At 58.3% G+C, this 17,380-nt stretch overlaps 3 protein-coding genes across 6 annotated transcripts; 1 reads left to right on the top strand and 2 right to left on the bottom strand.

Moving 5' to 3' along the window:
- Window positions 1-3,321: 3,321 nt before the first annotated feature.
- MISP3 (MISP family member 3) lies at window positions 3,322-5,825 on the top strand. 4 transcript variants are annotated; one of them, XR_014261850.1, is made up of 3 exons: window positions 3,322-4,593; window positions 5,060-5,180; window positions 5,440-5,825. XR_014261850.1 is itself a non-coding variant. In XM_082455220.1 (3 exons), the coding sequence occupies exons 1-3, from the start codon at window positions 4,026-4,028 to the stop codon at window positions 5,455-5,457; spliced, it is 660 nt and encodes a 219-aa protein (XP_082311346.1). In that variant the 5' UTR covers window positions 3,346-4,025; the 3' UTR covers window positions 5,458-5,825. The 4 variants fall into 4 exon arrangements, 2 of the variants coding, with proteins under 2 accessions (XP_082311345.1, XP_082311346.1); XR_014261851.1 differs by having other exon boundaries at window positions 3,324-4,593; window positions 5,023-5,180; window positions 5,440-5,468; XM_082455220.1 differs by having other exon boundaries at window positions 3,346-4,593; window positions 5,107-5,180.
- Window positions 5,826-8,556: 2,731 nt separating this feature from the next.
- On the bottom strand, window positions 8,557-12,941 carry LOC309657569 (UPF0575 protein C19orf67 homolog). Its single transcript, XM_082455218.1, has 6 exons — window positions 11,495-12,941; window positions 10,665-10,806; window positions 10,447-10,547; window positions 10,175-10,360; window positions 9,699-9,833; window positions 8,557-9,237 (listed from the first exon to the last, which is right to left on the bottom strand). The coding sequence occupies exons 1-6, from the start codon at window positions 11,827-11,829 to the stop codon at window positions 9,063-9,065; spliced, it is 1,074 nt and encodes a 357-aa protein (XP_082311344.1). The 5' UTR covers window positions 11,830-12,941; the 3' UTR covers window positions 8,557-9,062.
- Window positions 12,942-13,027: 86 nt separating this feature from the next.
- SAMD1 (sterile alpha motif domain containing 1) lies at window positions 13,028-16,381 on the bottom strand. The gene is made up of 5 exons (XM_082455216.1): window positions 15,005-16,381; window positions 14,291-14,585; window positions 14,104-14,200; window positions 13,894-14,005; window positions 13,028-13,770 (listed from the first exon to the last, which is right to left on the bottom strand). The coding sequence occupies exons 1-5, from the start codon at window positions 15,956-15,958 to the stop codon at window positions 13,612-13,614; spliced, it is 1,617 nt and encodes a 538-aa protein (XP_082311342.1). The 5' UTR covers window positions 15,959-16,381; the 3' UTR covers window positions 13,028-13,611.
- Window positions 16,382-17,380: the final 999 nt, after the last annotated feature.

The following is a 17,380-nucleotide window of genomic DNA, read 5'->3' as shown; positions in this document are numbered from 1 at the left end:
GTTGTGGCTCACGGGCCTAGTTGCTCCGCGGCATGTGGGATCTTCCCAGACCAGGGCTCGAACCCGTGTCCCCTGCATTAGCAGGCAGATTCTCAACCACTGCGCCACCAGGGAAGCCTGAAAAGTTAGTTTTTAATTGCGGTAAAATACACGCAACAAAATTTACCATTGGTGGCATTTAGTACATTCACAGTGTTGCACAACTTTTGCCACTATCTTGTTCCAGAACCTTTTCATCACCCCAGAAGGAAATCCTGTACCCATTAAGCAGTCACTCCCCATTCCCCCTCCCCCCAGTCCCTGGCAACCACCGATCTGCATCTGTCTCTATAGATTTACCTATTTTGGACATTTTCTATCAATGGGATCATACAGTATGTGGCTTTTGTGTCTGGCTTCTTTCACTGAGCATAATGTTTTCAAGGTTCATCAATATTGTAGCATGTGTCAGTGCTTCATTCCTTTCTATGGCTGAATAATATTCCATTGTATGGATGTATCAGATTTTGTTTATCTATTCATCTGTTGATGGACATTTAGGTTGTTCCCACCTTTTGGAGGAGAGAATATATTTTACGTAATTGCTTGTAGTTTGATTTTATAACTGTTAACTATTTGGATGTATAATATATAGGCTTCCCTTTGTACCCTTGTCCTGTGTTCCACGTTGAGGCAAGATTGTTCTGTTTATAATTGTGTCTGTCTCCCAAGCTCAACTGCAACTTCCAAGTCTGGTTTATCTCTTTGTTCCCAGCATTGGGAACATTCTTAAACAAGGGTTATGTGTCAGGCACTGTTTTAGGCATGGGGGAGTTGGGTGAGCATGACAAACAGAAAATGCTGTAATGCAGCTCACTTTCCAGCCTGGGGTTGGGGGGAGACAGATAATATACAAATAAAGGAAGAAACAAAGGTAATTGATTATAACTGCAGTATTGGGTGAGTTACAGAAAATAACAGGGATAGGGTTAAAGAAGAGCTGTGTTTGATGTAGGCTGGGTGATCAGAGACCACTTCTCTGAAGAACCAAGACCTGAATAGCAGAAGCCAACCATGTGATGAGTCATTCCAAGCAGAGGGAAAGGCAAGTGCAAAGGCCCTGGGGGTGGGAATGCAGCTGGGAGGTTTGAGGAAAGCATGAAGGCTGGGATGGAGGAATGATCAAGGGAGATGTCAGGAGATGAGATCTGAGAAGTGGGAAGGGCCTTCTGAGCCAGGGTAGGGAATTTGGATTTTCTAAGTTTGGTGGGGAGTCACTGGAGGACAGTGAATGTCTGGGATAAGGGTGGCGAGAAGTGGACGAATTCAGAATATATTTTGGAGGCAGAGCAAACAGCAATCCAATATATGAATGGATTGGGGCAGGGGCTGAGGGAAAAAGAGAAATTGAGGCTGACTTCTACATTTTGGGCATGAAAAACAGAATGAGTGAGTTGCTATACATAGTAGAGAGGAGTAGAGTTGGGGGAAACCTAGAGTTCAGTTTCTAAAGTGTTCATTTTGGCATATCTATTAGACTAGGGACTGTTGGATATGAGTCCAAAACCCAGGGGAGAAGTCAGAGCTAGAGATATAAATTTGGGAGACATCAGCATAGAGATGGTATTTAAAGCATGAGATTGGAGTTTGTCAAGGTCTGAGTGTTGGCAGGAAAGAGATTGTATACTTAAACCAAGTAATTGATGAGAACTCAATAGAAGGAAATAATCAAGGCATAGTGCATACCCTGGGTTCGCAACAGCCAGGAGCTGTTACCACCCCATGGCCCTGGAGGGAGAGAGCTGTGTGGAGCTGCTGCCTGCTGTGGAGGGACACAGCCAACAAAGCTTGGAGGAAGGGGGCATGGGATAAACATCCTGACCTCACTCACCTCTCTCCCATCAGCCAAACCCAATGGGAGCCAGAGGGGAAGGAAGCCCATTGATAACAGGTGAACCAGAAGTCTGAGAAGGGGTGCCTGGGAAGTAGGAGGGAAATCAGGAGAGGATGGTGTCCTCCAAGACCAAGGAGCTAATGGAGAGGGAATCAGGGAGGAGCCAGTGATCAGGTCTGGCAAATGGAGGTCACGGAGGTCCTTGGACAGAGAAGGTTCAGTGGCATGGTGGAACCAAGAGCCCAGTAAGCATGGCTAGAAGAGGGACAGGAGGTGATAAAGTAAAGAGTCCACTGTAGAGACAACTCATTCCAGAAGTATAGTTTTCATCCTCATCACCTCCCGAGGGAGTAAGCACTATTATCCCCATTTTACAGACAAGGAAACTGAGCCTTGGAGAAGGCTGACACTTAGGTTCTGAGTGGGCGGGAACCCAGGTGGGCCTGATTCCAATTGGGTCAATAGAGTCAGAGGAAGGAAGGAGGTCAGATGGTCAGAGGGAGGAGGGTAGCAGCTTGAGATTGGGATCAAGGAGAAAGTAGAGTGGGAGGGTGGACAGAAAGGGGAGTCACCAGGGTAGGCAGAGAGTTGGGGGATTATTGGGGCTCCTGAGGCTGTGTAGCCCCGCCCCACTTTCTTTAGGTAACTGTATCTTTCTTACTGGTCACCCCAAAATGGTGGGGGGTGGAGGCAGGTTTTGGAGAGAGCCCAGGGGAAGAGAGTGGAAAATGTCCCTGGGAGTAGGTCGCCTGCTCCCGGCATCGATCCTGGCCTTGAACGCTACAATCTGGCCCCAGCTGCAGGGAGCTACTTCCTCCCGCAAGCCTGGATACCTCTCTGAGCCTTCCCAGTCGCCTGGGCTCAAGGTGACCGCCTTTCAAACCTCAGCCGCTCTGCTGAGCCCTGGGCGTTCTGTGTGTGCGTCCCTCCCTCGTCCCTCAATCTGGGAGTGCACTTGGCGATGGACGCCTCGCGGACTTTTCCTGGAGGGGGTGAGGGGAAGTGCCTTCTGGGCTTGGCGCGGGCGCTGGCTCACCGCTCGGAACCTTGCTGAACCCAGGCACTGGGAGGGAGACTGGGGCGGGCGGTGAGGCGGTTCCTGGCGCCCCCTGCAGCCCGAGCTGTGCGCTGCAGGGGTGGAAGGTGGAAGGACAGCCCAGAGGCCGTGGGCGTTGCTGCTGCGCGGGACAGGCAAGGCCCCGGAAAGATGGCTTCGGGGGACACCCCACCAGAGGACAGTTGTTCAGAGGCCCAGCCAGGCGTGCAGCTAGGGCCAAGCCTCCTGGCAATGCCGGGGACGTGAGGCCGAAAAGGTTCCAGGGTGGCGCCCCCTGAGTGAACACTGCACCCAGACTGGCGTCCCAGGTAGCGGGCTAGGTCTAGGGAAGTCCTCTTCTAAAAGGGCCAATGCCCTGAGCTGACTTGAGGCGTGCTAGTGGAAGAAATCCAGCGCCCAGCTGAGGCGCCCCCGTCTCGAGGGCGGGGCCAGGGCGGAGCCCGGAGTCCTGCCTGCAGGTGCAGGGGGCGTTGCCCGGCCCTGCCCACGGGGACAGTTCTTGGAGGCCAGGGGCGGGTCAGAGAAGCGGCCGGTGCAGGCTACGCCTTGGAACCCGCGGACGGCGACTGCAGCCACAGGTGCCGCGCAGGGCAGTGTGTCCCAGCTCTGGGCATCAAAACTCCAGCGCTGGGAGCTAAGGCTTCCCAGCTGCTCCCAACCCTGGACACCGAGGCCCCCGGGCCGGAGAGCGGAGCCCTGGGGTCGTCCGAAGCGCGGGGCCCTGAGCCCCCCGGGTTAGACAGAGAAATCCCCGGGCCTGCCGCAGAGCAGGATACCGAGGTCCCCAGGCCAGGCGGCGAGGTCCCCGTGCCCTCCCCAGACCAGGGCGCCGAGACCCCCGAGCAAGAGAGCGAAGTCCTCGGGCCATCAGCGGGGCAGGAGGCAGAGCGCCCTGGACCGACCGCAGCTGAGGGCTTTGAGAGTCCTGGGCGAGGCAGCGACGACGCTGAACCGTGTGAAGCGCGAGGCGCGGGGCTCTTGGAGCAGTGTCCCTCTCAAGGTCCGGAAACCTCCTCTGAGTCAAACTCGGAATCCCCCCAGCTGCGTTTTCTACTGCGCTCCGAGACCCCACAACAGCCCCCAGAGGAGCCGCTCATGGAGACGCCCATCGAGCGCGAAATCCGCCGCAGCTGCGAACGCGAGGAGAGCCTGCGCCGGAGCCGGGGCCTGAGCCCAGGTCGCGCGGGCCGCGAACTCGTCGAACTGCGTGTGCGGCCGGTGCTCACCCTGCCGGGCCCCGGCTCCGCGCTCCCGCGCGCCTTGGAGCGCGCTCGGGCGGGTGCGCAGATGCAGCGAGACATCGAGCGGGAGGCCCATCGGCAGGCGGCGCTAGCGCGCCCCGAGGTCCCAAAGCAGCGCGCCCGGCAGCCGCCTCAGCCGCTGGGCGAGCTCAAGCGCTTCTTCGAGGCTGCTGGCGGGTGCGGCTCCTCGCCGGCGGCGGAGGGCAGCGCGGACCCGCAGCGGCTGCCTGAGCCCGGAGGCCGGCCACGTTCAGTCGTGCAGAGCCGGTGCCCGGTGCTGGCCCGCGCCCCGCCGCCCATCGCACCATCGCTGCTGGAGCAGGAGGTGCGCGAGGTGAATGAGCGCGAGCGGGAACTGCAGCGCCAGCGCCTCAGCGTCTACGGCACCGCCGAGTTCAAGGAGCCCGCGCCCAGCCTAACTGGTAAGCCACTGGCGCCCCTACGCTGGGAATTCCCAGGGCTCCAGCCTCTCTCACCGACTGCCCAACTCCAGTGGCCCTCTGATCCTCAGGGTCCCCCTTCCTGGCTCCCAGACTCCTCGGGCCCCTCTCAACTCACTCCTTCTGGGCTGCCCATCCCTATGCTCCACACCCCCGCCCCCCGTCGGACTCCCAGATCCACCCCCCCTAGGCTCGTGGTGGGGGAAGGGAGGAGGATTCCAGATGTCTTTGTCGGGTTCCAGGGAACCCTCCCTGGGTTCTGGCACACCTGGATCCTCCCTCTGAATTTTCGGGTTCCTACCTCCCCACCCTGGGTTTGTTTGCCTCCCTCCTCCCTCGGGTTCCTCCCTCCTCCCTCATGATGGAGGCCTCCATGGGGAGGAGGGGGGTGAACGCCTGTGTGTGTTTAAGGGGCGCGGCCGCTCTCCTTCGTCCTGGCCGCCTCCAGCTGGTGAGAGGAGGGGCAATCTCGGCTGAGCGCCCCTTCCCCCGCAGCGAGCAGGGGCGACGGAAAGCTGGCGGTGATCTGGCCTCCCCGCAGAAAGGCTTCGGAGAACGGTCTGGAGCAGGTGGGAACCCCTTTCCCCTCCTGCCTCAGGCGTTTGTCGCTGCCCCACACCCCAACCCTCTGCGTGCGAGAACGCTGGGCTGGGGAAAGGACCCCCTGGGAAGTCACTCTGCGCTAGGACCCAAAGTCCCGGACGTGGCCCACGGGTGTCGAGGAGGCGGTGGTCCTGGGGCCCAAACTGCCCCACCCGGCGCCTGGGTGTCCCCACTCGCGGTGCGCGGGCCCCCGAGGCATGCCTTCGGTCTGGCCCCTCTCTCCAGGAGGAGCGGAAGCCTTGAGGTTCGAGCCGGCTGGGGTCCCCGGACGAAGGTAACATGCCCGTCAGAGGACCCAGGCAGGGGCGCCCAGGAGTGCCCTCCGGATCGGTGGAAGGCCTGGAGAGGGGCTACAGGTCTGAGCCAGGAAAGACGCAATCGATCAGCCCCTCCTCGAACCTGACTTTGTGAAATTGACCAGAATCTTCTATAAGACTGTTAGTCCCAACTGGGAAACACCACCATCAACAGCCCCGCCAGTAAAACTGCCCCGCTCTTCTCCACCTAACTGCAAACGGAACTATCCTCTCCTTCCGGCCTTGACTGTTAGATAGGGGGGGTCACCTCCTCGGCTGTCCCCACTCCCCAATAAAGCCCCTTCTTTCTGGGCAGTGCAGGCTGTTTTCTTCTGGGTCCTCTTCGTCTGCGGTGGGGTGGGGCGGGAGCGCGGCGAGAGGAGCTAGGCTTGAGAAAGTCGCCGGAGGCGCCGGCTGGAATGCAGAATGTCCCCTATCTCCCTGTTCCAGGGCCGCATATCTCCCCCTGCCCGGCCGGGGTCCTAGTGCCCCCTGGCGACGCGGGCGCGAACTGCGGCGTTGGGACAAACGAACTCATGCCCACCCTTTCCAGATTTCGTCAACATTTATTGGTGCCAAACGAACGACATGCCCGCGCAGGGTGCTGGCTAGACAGAGGTGATAAGAGGTTGTTCCCGCCCTGGGGACATAAACAATGGCTACAAAAAAAAAGGAGTGGTATTGGTTCAAGCTCCTTAGTAGGGCATGCAAGGCCATTTATAATCTGCCTAGCAATTGCAAACCTCACATGCCTACAGACCTTAGGCAGATATTAAGAGAGAGACAGGGTGTGCTGTAAAACAAATGCCTCATTTCAACAGGCAGGTAGGTGTTCTTCCATATCACCAGTGCTATGAGTGAGCTTAGTGGTGTCAAGCTTCTGCTTTCCAAAAGCAACTGGAGGGAATTCCCTGGTGGTCCGGTGGTTAAGATTCTGTGCTTTCACTGCCCAAGGCCTGCGTTCAGTCCCTGGTCTGGGAACCAAGATCCCACAAGCCCCATGGTGCAGCCAAAAAAATAAAAAACAAAAAACAAACAAACAAAAACACCCCCAAAGCAACTGGAAACCCAGCCTTTAAAAGAGAAATCTACCAAACTTTAATTGTGACTATTTAGAAAACTTTAATTGGTGGGGGGCAGGAGGGGACAGCAAGGAACACCTGTTTGCAGTAGGGCTTATGGCTGTCAGTTGGCAAGCCCTCCTTAATTTCCCTCTGTCCCAAGACAAGGGGTCCAAGGCTCCCCTGGATGGGATTCAAGATAAGCTGTAAGACTGCATCTGTGCAGTATATCCTGCGGTTTTAGTGTATCAGCTTCTTAGAGGTGCGCTGAGACCCAGAAAAGACTTTTAGAATCATTGTTTAAACTCCTGGATTTGTCCAATTCTGTATGCCCTGGGTCTAGGTCACACAGCATTGCACCCCAACAGTAGCTCAGCCCAAGGACCCACCCCTGACCCCATCATCAGCACACTGAACACATGGTTGACCGTGACTCTGGGAGGTACGGAGAGAAAAGCAGGAAAGAGCCAGCACTGTCAAAGTGGAAAATGGAAACGCCAAGAACCTGTTCTTAATCCCTGGCAGGGGAGCTAAGAATTAAGTATGTAGAGTTGACAGAACTGCTTAAGTGTAGACCTGGGTTCTCGAACTTTCTTGCATATTAAAATTACCAGAGGCACCCTTATGCCAAATAAATCAGAATCTGATAGAGGCCTTGGCATCAGTAAAGCTCCCCAGGTGCTTCTAACATGGAGCCAAGTTTGAGAGCCATGAGGTCGATGTAGGCTAGCATTTCTCAAAGTGTGGTATCTGGACGAGCAACGTCAGCATCACTTGGGAACTTGTAAGAAACACACATTCTTGGCCTCCATCCCAGACTTAATGACCAAACCCTCCACATGATTCTAAAGTTAGAGAATCATGGGTGTAGACAGGACCCAAGAAATTAAACCTGTTTCCTTCCTCTCCCAGTGTTGTCACCACCCACCAGAAATCTAGTTTTAAGTGACTTGTGGATTTGTCTTAAGGGAGATAGATTAAATCTGCATGTCGCTAGTCCAAATTGAGATGTGCTTTAAGTGTAAAGTACACAAAAGATTTTAAAAACCTAGTACAAAAAAAGAGGGATATCTCATTAATAATTTCTTACATTGATTATACGTTGGAATAATATCTTGGATATATGAAGTTAAATAAAAATATCACTAAAATTCTGACCTCTTTATTTTTCTAATGTGGCTACTAGAAAATTTGAAATTACATATGTGACTCGCATTTGTGGCTCATTTTAAATTTCTACTGGACTGGGCTAAACAGTGGTGGTGGGGGCGCCTCAAATCCGTGTCAGGGAACTTCAGAACCCCTTTGGACCCGTTCAGACCTGGGTCGTGGACTAAAAAATCCTTAATGCAGTCAGAAACTGTCACCAGAAGCCTCCAATCCCACCCCGAATGAACAAGGGTTTTGGTCCAATCCTGATTTATTTCACCTCTCACGTTCATTTTTGTCATTTGTAAACTGGGATAATCATAATACTTATGATAATACTATGTACCAGGGACTATTAGGTAAGCGAGTGTTTTGCTCCATGAAGCAGGGCTCCAAGTCTCTCCTCCCACTCTGAAAATGCTAGGGGGTACCAAAAGGTGTCCCTTAGTTTAAAGGGGGGTAGCTCGCAGCTGAGTGACAGCCGGGTCAGCAAGGACACCCCTCCCCTCGCAAGTGACCAGTTGCTATCAGAAGAACCCAGCTCAGGTCCAGGCTCCGCCACTTGGTCGCCGTAGCTCTTGGCAGGAGAGTTCACCTCTCAACCCGTGTCTTCTCTCCAGTCCAAGGTTGGGGTGAGGCTTAGCGACCCTAAGTTGGATTGCCTCCCGGCTCTCCCACCCAGCCCGCGCCCCGGACACCCAGGGGATACAGCGACCTGCACAAGACAAGACCCAAAAGCTGGAAGTAAAGATCTAACCTCGGCTCTTAGGAAACTGATGGCTGGCCCTTTCCCGGGGCACGTTGGGAAATATAGTCTTTTTCGGTACAGGGAAATAATTTCCGGGTCAAAACATAAGAGTGGGCGTGGCTCTGCGTCCCTTCCCACAGTGGGCGTTGAATTTCCCGGCTACCCGAAACTTGCGGCTTTCTGGGTTCCGGTTGTTGACAGGAGCAGCTACTTCCCTTTTTGCTTCATGCGCGCCTCTGCGCATGCTCTGAGCTTCCGTCCGCCAGTCGGTGGACTATGGTTTTGTTTCCAGAGACTACATTTCCCAGAAGGCCGCGCGAGCGGGCGGGGTCCCCCTCTCTCCAAGGGGAGGGGAGCGGCGATCCGAGCGGACGCTGAGCCTGTGACCTCTTTCTTTCTTTTATTTAACATAAAACCGGTGTGTCCACCTACAGGGCCCCGCGGCCGGGCCGGACCCAGTGCGGACGGGCTAGCTCGGCCTGGCCCCTTGGAAGGCGAGGCGGAGCTGCACTAGGAGAACGAGTGAGCCCCTCCACTACTCCCTCTCCTGGAGTTTGGAACTGTCAAGCTCCAACTCCCACCCTCTCTCCAGGTTCAAGACTCCTGCGCGGCCCACGCCGCGGGCCCGGCGGCGCTCGGGGGCCGGGCCGTGCCTGCCTGGCCCGTGAGGATCTGCACCAGCAGGTCGGTGGCCAGCATGTGCGACGGCTCCTCGAAGCCGATGGTCAGCAGCTGCTCGTAGTCCCCAGGAGGCTGCGGGCACAAAATCCTGGGGGCCGGGGAGAGACAGGCCTGGATGTGAGCGCCCCCTGCTACTCGGGAGCCCCTCCCCTTGAGTGAGAGGCTGTGGCTGAGAGAGGCTTTGTTTCAGCTAGGGGTGGGAAGAACCCTGGGGGAAAGTGATTTTCTTGTTGATGAGAAACACAGAGGGTAATGGCTCTGGGAGGCTGAACAACTGTAGCCCTGACCTGGCCAATTACTCAGCTAGCTGTGTGTCCTTGGGCAGGTAATTTATCCTCTCTGAGCACCTGTTTCCTTCTTTGTAAAATGGGGCTAGTAGTATAGACCTCAGTGGGTTGTTAACACGAGTCTGCATAAAGCGCTTTTCAGGGCACAATAAAATGCTATCATTATTACCAATGGAAACAGTGTTGGAGGAGGTAGATGGTCTTTGGGTTCTGCCCCTCCCTCCAGACCCCACGCCCACCTTGCCATCGCCCTAGCTCCTACCATGAATAAAGGTCATCCTCAGCTGGTCCTAGGGGCACCCATCGGCCGATGGACCACAGCTTCTGAATCTGGGGGCATGAGTTGGTTGGACTCTTGCCTGTGTCTTCCCATGTATCTCTATAGCACAGGAAGTAGCTGGGAGGGGAAGGGGCAGCAATTAAATGTGAGTAGTTTCCTAACTTCTGTTGGAGGGTTTTAATTTTGGAGGTAAGGTGGAAACTCATCAGAAGTTGCCTTCAAGTTTTCAGGTAGGGATATGATTCAATACTGAGGCCTTTTCTCACTGTCAGCCTACTTTTAAGATGAGGGCTTTTATTTTGATGGGGGCATATATATATTTTTAAAGGTGGGGATGACCTTTCACAGGTCCTTGATTTCCTGCTTGGCTTTCCATACTTTGATGGTGGTGGTTCAGTGGCCCAAACTGGCATTCTCCATAGACAGGGGAGGACTTTGATTCTGATAAGGGGACTCACTAATCCACACGGGAATCTTGCCCCTGGCTGCTGGACTCTGGGGTGGTTTCCAGGTTCCAGCGCATCTTCTTATAGAGGTATCGGGGGAAGCGGCTGGCGGTGTAGGCGGCAGGGGCACAGTATCTAAAGATGGACACCTCGTGGGAAGAACTGATGGAGAACCTCCCGCAGAAGAAACAGGAGATGCTGGCAGGAGATGGGAGAGTGGGGAATGAGGGTATGCCCTGGACCCCTCCACCCCTGACCCCAATCCCAGTCTCCTAACCTTTTACCTTAGGGGGTCAGTCTCCTCCAGGTTCACAAACCCAAATGATGCATACATAAGGACCAGCTGTTCCAGGCGCAGAGTCAGCTGTTGGGAGATCTCCAACAGCTGCATGGAAGAGGGGGCATAATGTGATTAGCTGGCCTGCCAGGAGCGTCCTCCTCATCCCCCAGGCCTGAGGGATGAAGAAAGGGGCAGAGGGTCTAGGAAACCTGCTCCACACACCCCCTTTCGGATCAGCTCCTGCAGGGCTCCATAGATGGGGGGCACACTCCGTGCAGCTGCCTCCAGGTACAGGAAGTAGGGCTCACACATCTGCAAGAAGGTGGGCATGGCCTTCGCCAGCTGTTCCTTCTGCACTCGGTCCCTGTTGAAGGGAGAAGGGGGCCTTTGCCTGAGGTCCCTGGCTCCCCCACCAATTTCTCCCATTCCACTCACTGCCCACCTGTATCCCTGACCTGGACCCCCACTACGAACAAAATCCCCCAGTGTCAGCCCTTTCTCAGAGCATCTTCCAGGACCACCAGCATCAAAAACATTTGAAACACTTGTTAAAATGCAGACACCTGAGTCCCAAGACTGACTTTGACTTACTATTCCCTGGGTGAAGCCCAGAAATCTAGGGTTTAAACGACCTCCCAGGGGATTCCCAAGGACATTGATAGATGAGAATCACAGCCCCCTTTCCCTTGGCCTGGGAATCATATTATCCTTTGAGGTCTCAAACTGGTAGCCAGTAGGCCAAATCTTGCTCAGATAGGTTCTGTTTTGCCTGCCCAGGGTTCAAAACCTAAGCCAACGGTTAAAAAGTGGGAGAAGAGTTCTAGCGATCTGGCAACCCCAAGGGCCCACATAATAGCCCGCACTCCCTAACCCCAAATTTCTACACAGTCCTCATAACTCTTCGAAATTGGATTGCTAATCACTAGCTTCATTTACCTCCTCTGGCTCCTAATGCTTTTGAGTTTTCAAACCTAGTGTATGTCACCTATTTTGTTATCCCCTCCTCCGTCTCCTTATCCATGGGTAGAACCTAGGACCCCGTCCAACATCACCTGTAGAACAAGTAGCTCTGGAAATCATCTGCCTTCTTGAGCAGGTAACGGAGCTGTTCGCTGATGGGGCTGAACATGGTGTCCAAGGGTAGGCGAGGAGGGGCAGGCCCGGGGCCTGGGGCCAGAGGCTCAGGGAAAGGCGTAGAGGTGGAGGCCTCGGGCAGCTGCCCCTGGATATCCTCGGGCTCCGCCTGGGGTGAGTCCCCAGGTCGGCCAGTGGGAGGCGACCATGAGGGGTCTTCGCAGGGCTGTACCCCAGGTTCCAAGTCGTCCGGGAGCGGCGTTTCCCCAGGGCCCGCGGGGAGCGGCCCCAAGAACCACCGCCTGGTTGCCATCGTGCGGCGGGAGGCGGGGACCAGAGCTCTTTAAGCCTCCGCTGCTCACATTGGCCGCAGGTTCGACCCCGCCCAGGGTACCTCGGATTTGGCTGGGAGCGCGTCCCCCTCCATCTCACCCGGGCCTCGACCTCTCTGCCGGCGCGGCGTGGAGGGAGTTCAGTTCATTTGAATTTCAACACGCAGGAGGGGCGAGCCGCTTCGGCTCGCGCTGCGCGGCCCGGCCGCGGCGCCCCGCGCACACGCGCGCTCCCGGAACCTGGCCGTGGGGTACGCGCCGGGGGAGGCGACCTGGGCCGCTGCTGGAGCGGCAGTGTCCTGGGGGTGCGGCCCGGGGCCAGCGCATTTGACTCTCTGAGGCGGTTTCCTAGGGAGGAGGGGTCTCTACCGAGCGTCCAAACCCCGGGGTTGCAGGTATAGAAAACGAGGATGGCCCCGCCCCACTCGCTGAGTCTCTGACTCCCAGGACACGGAATCTGTATATTTTTTTAAAAAAACTAGTGGAGTTGAGAAACTGCATTAGAACTTAGTAGCGCTTGTGATGTAGTGGTTGTTACTAACAATAATAAAAATTTTCACTTGGAAAAATTTTCCCATCCCATGATCTCATCTGACGGCCCAGTCCTTTCTGCCCCTTTTATGGAGAGGACCAGGAGGCCTGGAGACCCTACCAATGGGCCCAAAACAGACCCCTGCCCGCAACAATTGTAGGCTGGATTCTTTGTAACATGCAAAGGTTGTCAGATAATAGAGCTATGAAGCCAAACACATTAATTATACTTAAAGACTCTGGGTAAAGAACTCAGACAGGTGTCGAGCTGCACCCTGCGTGACCCTGAGCAAGCATCTTTGCTGTGATGAGCCAGCTGCCACGTCTGTAAAGTGGATTTTTCACGAGCCCTGCCTCATGGGGCTGTGGTGAGAACCCAGAGAATGCCCGTAAAGCCCAGAGTTAACTGCTAGTCACTTAACAAATATTTGAGCACCTACTGTGTGCCCAGGCGATGTTCTGGGAATGGGGAGATGGCAGAAGAAGCAAATATTCCTGTCCTCCTGGAGCAGTTAGCTGGCTGTGGGGCAGCCCCATTTACTACCTGTCTCCCTCCTCAAACAATTCTGTCCTAACCCAAGACTCCCAGGAGGCTGGTGTGGATCTTCACCTCCCCGACTACATTCATAAAATGGACGCTGTGGCATGTTTTTCTTCTCTCTTTTTTTAAAATTTTATTTAAAAAACCTTCGGTGCAATATTAAAAAGCAATACAGCCAGCTGGAGCGACAATGAACAGAAAGAAATGGGAGGGGTAGGGAAGATCCAGGGACCCCCCTCCCAGCTGCTCCCAGGGGCTGGAGGCCAGGGACAGACTGGGAAGGGGCCTGGGTGGTGGGGGAGGGAGGAACGGCCACCCACCAAAATGAACAGACAGAATAAAACATTTATATAGGAAACATCTGGCTGAACTGAAGAGGATCTAGGGAAGATGGGAAGCCCCCATTTTATTTTTCCAAAAATGTCCTAGACTGGGTGAGGGGGGAGGGTTGGCCTCCTGGGGTGAAATGAGTAGGCCCTGTCCCACCCCACACTCCTCTATCATGGAGTACAGGATGTGCTGGGGGCCAGAGGTGTGTGTGTTGGGGAGACACAGGGAAAAGATGAGTAGGAATGCCCCCTCACTGGAATCTGTTATGAGGGCTGAGGGTGTCCCCGACCAGCTCCCGGACTCTGGGGGTCTTGGGTAAGATGGGACTGGAATGGGTTGGGGCAGGGGTGAGGCTTGGAGCTCAGCCTAGAAAGCCATCGGGGTCGTCATCCTCAAAGTGGCCTTGCTGCAGCACCTTGATGTGGTGCTCGTAGATTTTCAGGGCTGGGCCGAGGCGGATGGACAGGCCGGTCAGCACATCTGTGCGCTGCATGAGCAGCAAAGACTTGCCATCGATTTCCTGGGTGGGACAGAGAGAGAGAGAGAGAGAGAGAGAGAAAGAGAGAGCGAGCGAGCAGGGTCAGAGGACACCCCCCACTAAGGCCTTGGAACGCTGGGGCTAAGCTGAGGGTCAGGAACTCACCTGCTCTTGGAAAGCTGTTGCCTGCTCGGGGAAGCCGGCCTCGGTGAAGTACTCTACCACATCTGTCACCGTCCACTCCACAGGATCAGCCGGCTTCTCCTTGCGCCCAGAACTGTGTTGGAACAGAGGGAACCAGTGAGCAGTGATGCTCCTCTAGTTCTGTTATACACACCCGGGCGGCACCCCTGTGTCTCAAACACCCCAACTTACGGACAGCCAAAGGGGGTCCCATCAGCCCCAGGTAGGGCTGGTTTTCCTGGGGGCAAAGGCACGGGGGATGGGGAGTCTGGCCCAGTGGCAGCAGAGGCTGGGAAATAAAAAGCATATGCCTGTGGTTTTGTCTTGGGGCTCGGTTCCTTCCCACCAGGCACCCTCCCCCACCCAGAGAGGTCCTTACCTGATCCCCCTTCCTTATTCATGGCGGCCATGGAGAACACCTGTCGGGTGCCACTGCCTGGTGCCGGCCCCCGCCCTTCATCCTGGCCCTGGTGGGGTCCACAGGGTGTCCACTCCTTGACCCTCTCCTTGGCACTCTGAGGGCCCCGCTCGCCATTAAGCTGCTGGTGCTGGGCACCTGCAGGACGGTCACCCTCGGGCACCTCGGAGCCCTCAGACACTTCGTCTTCATCATCTTCATCTTCATCATCTTCATCCTCCTCTTCCTTTTCAAGCACTCGCTCTTCTCCACCTCTCTGGTGCAAGGGAGAGAGGCACGCAAGTTTAGTAGCTGTTCTGGCCCTGGGCCCAATTCCTGGGATCCAGGACCAAGTGGTGTGCCTCACTACCACCTTTAATATCAACACGGACTAACTTTTACACATTCACTCCATGCCAAGCTCTGTGTTAATAAAGCCCTCAGTAGCCAAATCTCACTAAACTCGCTCAACAACCCCAAGGAGTCGCTACTGTTATTAAGTCGCGTTTTACAGCAGAGGAAACTGAGGCTGGGGAAGATCAAGTCACTTGCCAAGGTCACCACCCGCCGAGCCCGCAGGGAAGAAGCGCAAAGCCCCGGCCGCCTGCGGCCCGGTTCCTCCCGGGATTCGCGCCCTGCTACCAACTTCGCCCGCACCTGCCCACCGCGCGGCGCCCCCCTCCGCGGCGCGCTCACCTTGCTCCGCGACGCGCGGGCGCTGGCAGCCGATGGTGCCCGCCCGGGCCTGTCCCCGCGGGGCAGCGCGAGCGCTCCGAGGCGGGTGCGCTCCAGGCGGCCCCGCGCCGCCGCCTCCTCCTCTAGCAGCCCCTGCACGCGGCCGCGGGTTAAGCGGCCGCCGGCGCCGCCGCTGCCCCCGAGGTAGCGCACGACTTCCCGCAGGCTCACGGGCCGCGCCGGGCCGCCGGCTCGCGCCGCGCCCCCCTCCGGCGGCTGCTGTGGCTGCGGCGGCGGCGGCTGCTGCTGCTGTGGCGGCGCCGGCGGCTGTGGCGGCGGCGGCAGCGGCGGCTCCCGGGCGGCGACGGCGGGCGGGGGGGCGCGGCGCGGGCCGGCCGGGGGCGCCACTGCCGGAGGAGCAGCGGGCGCGGGTGGCGGCGCGGCCAGGGGCGCGGCCCGCTGCGCGCGGGGGCCCGGCTGCGCGGGGCCGGGCGAGGGGGGCGCTGTGGCGGCGGCAGCGGCGGCCGCGCGGGGCGCCCGGGCCGGGGCGGCGGCGGCGACGGGCGCGGGCGGTGGCGGCGGGGCGGGCGTGGGCGGCGGCGCGGCGGCGGCGGCAGCGGGGCCCCCGCGGGGGGCGCGCGGCGGGGCCGGCGGGGTGGCTCCGCGCCGGGGCGGCTGGACGCGCGCCGCGTTGCGGTACGAGATGCTCCCCTTGTAGCTGACCCGGAGCACGGCGCGCTGCTGGATCAGTTTCTCGAGCTCGGCGCGCGTGCGCTCCGGCTCCGGGCCGTGCCGCCGCCGCACCATCCGGCAGATGCGCTCCAGGTCCGGCCGCGCCTTGCGCGAGCGCAGCGAGTCGATGGTGTCCAGGATCCACTCTTGGTAGTGCGGGGAAGCGGCGGACGACGAGGCAGCGGCCGCCGTGGTGGCGGCCGCCGCCGTCTCCGGCGGGGGTAGGGCCGGGGGCCCCGCCATGCCTCCCGCCCGGCCCGGCTGCACCGTGCGCGCTGCCTCCCTCCCAGCGCGGCGCCCCCCTCCCCGGCTCCCCTCCCTCCGCCGCTGCCCGCCTCCTCCGCCTCCCCCCCCCGGGGGGCGCAGCGCCTCGGCGGAGCGGCGGCGGCGCTGCTGTTTCTTTGCAAAAAAAAAAAAAAGAACGAGAGAGAGGGAGCGAGAGAGAGAGAGAGAAAAAACAGTGAGAGAGAAAGAAAAGAGAGAAAAATATATGCACACACTCACTCACTCGCACGCACGCACACACAGACCCGCTTCTGCTGGGCGCGCGCGGGGCCGGGGATGCGAGGAGGGAGGAGGGGAGCGCGGCGCGGCCGGCCCCTCCCCGCCGCCGCCGCCGCACGCGCGCCCTGCGCCCGGGACACTCCGGCCCCCCTTCCTTCCCTCCCTCCCTCCTCCCCGCCGCCCGCCTTCCTCCCTCCCACCCCCACGCGCCCGCTTTTAAGGTGGAGCCCGGGCCCCCCGCCCGCCCCCTTTACCCTGCGCTCTCGCTCACTCTGGCTCGCTCCGGCCCCCCCTTACAACTCCCGCGCGCTTTTTAAGGAGGCGCCGCGGAGTTGGCGCCGGGGCGGGGGCGGGGGAAAGCGGCGGGCGGGGGAGGGGGAGGGGGAGGGGAGCGCCTGGGGGAGGGGAGAGGGGGCGGGCGGGGCGGGCGGGCGGTGCTCGGCCGCCCTCCAGCCATTGGGCGCGGGACCCAGACGTCCCCGGCGCCCAGCCCCCCTCTCCACGCCTCCCCGGCGCGCTCCGCTCTCGGGACCGCACTTACCGGGAACTCGCCGCCCGTGGTTCGGGCCACCGCGCTCTGCCGGCGCTGCGGGAATCCTCGGACCACCGACGCCTCCGCGCCCCTTGGGCGCGCTTGGCTCCGCGGGGAGGATGCGGGAAGGGGGGCGCGCACCGTCACCCCCACCCCATACCCCCCTACCAGGGCCGCCCCCGCCGCCGCTCGGCCTCCCGGCGCGCCGGCCCCAGCTTCTCCCTAGAGCGCCCGCCCTTTCGGCCTCTGGTTGGACGCAGAGGGGGCGCGCCTCAGAATGCGGGGACCCTAATCTGGGGTCAGAGGGCAGTTTGGCGCCCCCTTCTCCTGCGGGGCGGGGAGAGTGGCAGAATTCCAGCTAAACCCGGTCTTACAAGGACTCCAGGCCAGGTGCTGATCAGCCTGGACGCTGGGGTCCGAAATTCCCTTTCCAACCCCCTGGGGGTGTGTGGGTGGGTGACCGAAGTCAGGAACACCAGCGACACTTTTTTTTTAAACAAAACTTTATTGATAATAGTTTTCAAATATGTTTACAACAGCACACTGTTCAAGAGGAAGTTGCGTCCTTCGCAGCACACAGGTTGAATCGCCCCCGCGCCCACCCGGGGCCCCACCCCAGGCCTGAGAGC

This window comes from Balaenoptera physalus (genome assembly GCF_965194825.1).
Source record: "Balaenoptera physalus genome assembly, chromosome: 3".
Classification (NCBI taxonomy): Eukaryota; Metazoa; Chordata; class Mammalia; order Artiodactyla; family Balaenopteridae; genus Balaenoptera; species Balaenoptera physalus.
This window is presented reverse-complemented; position numbering and strand designations above follow the sequence as displayed.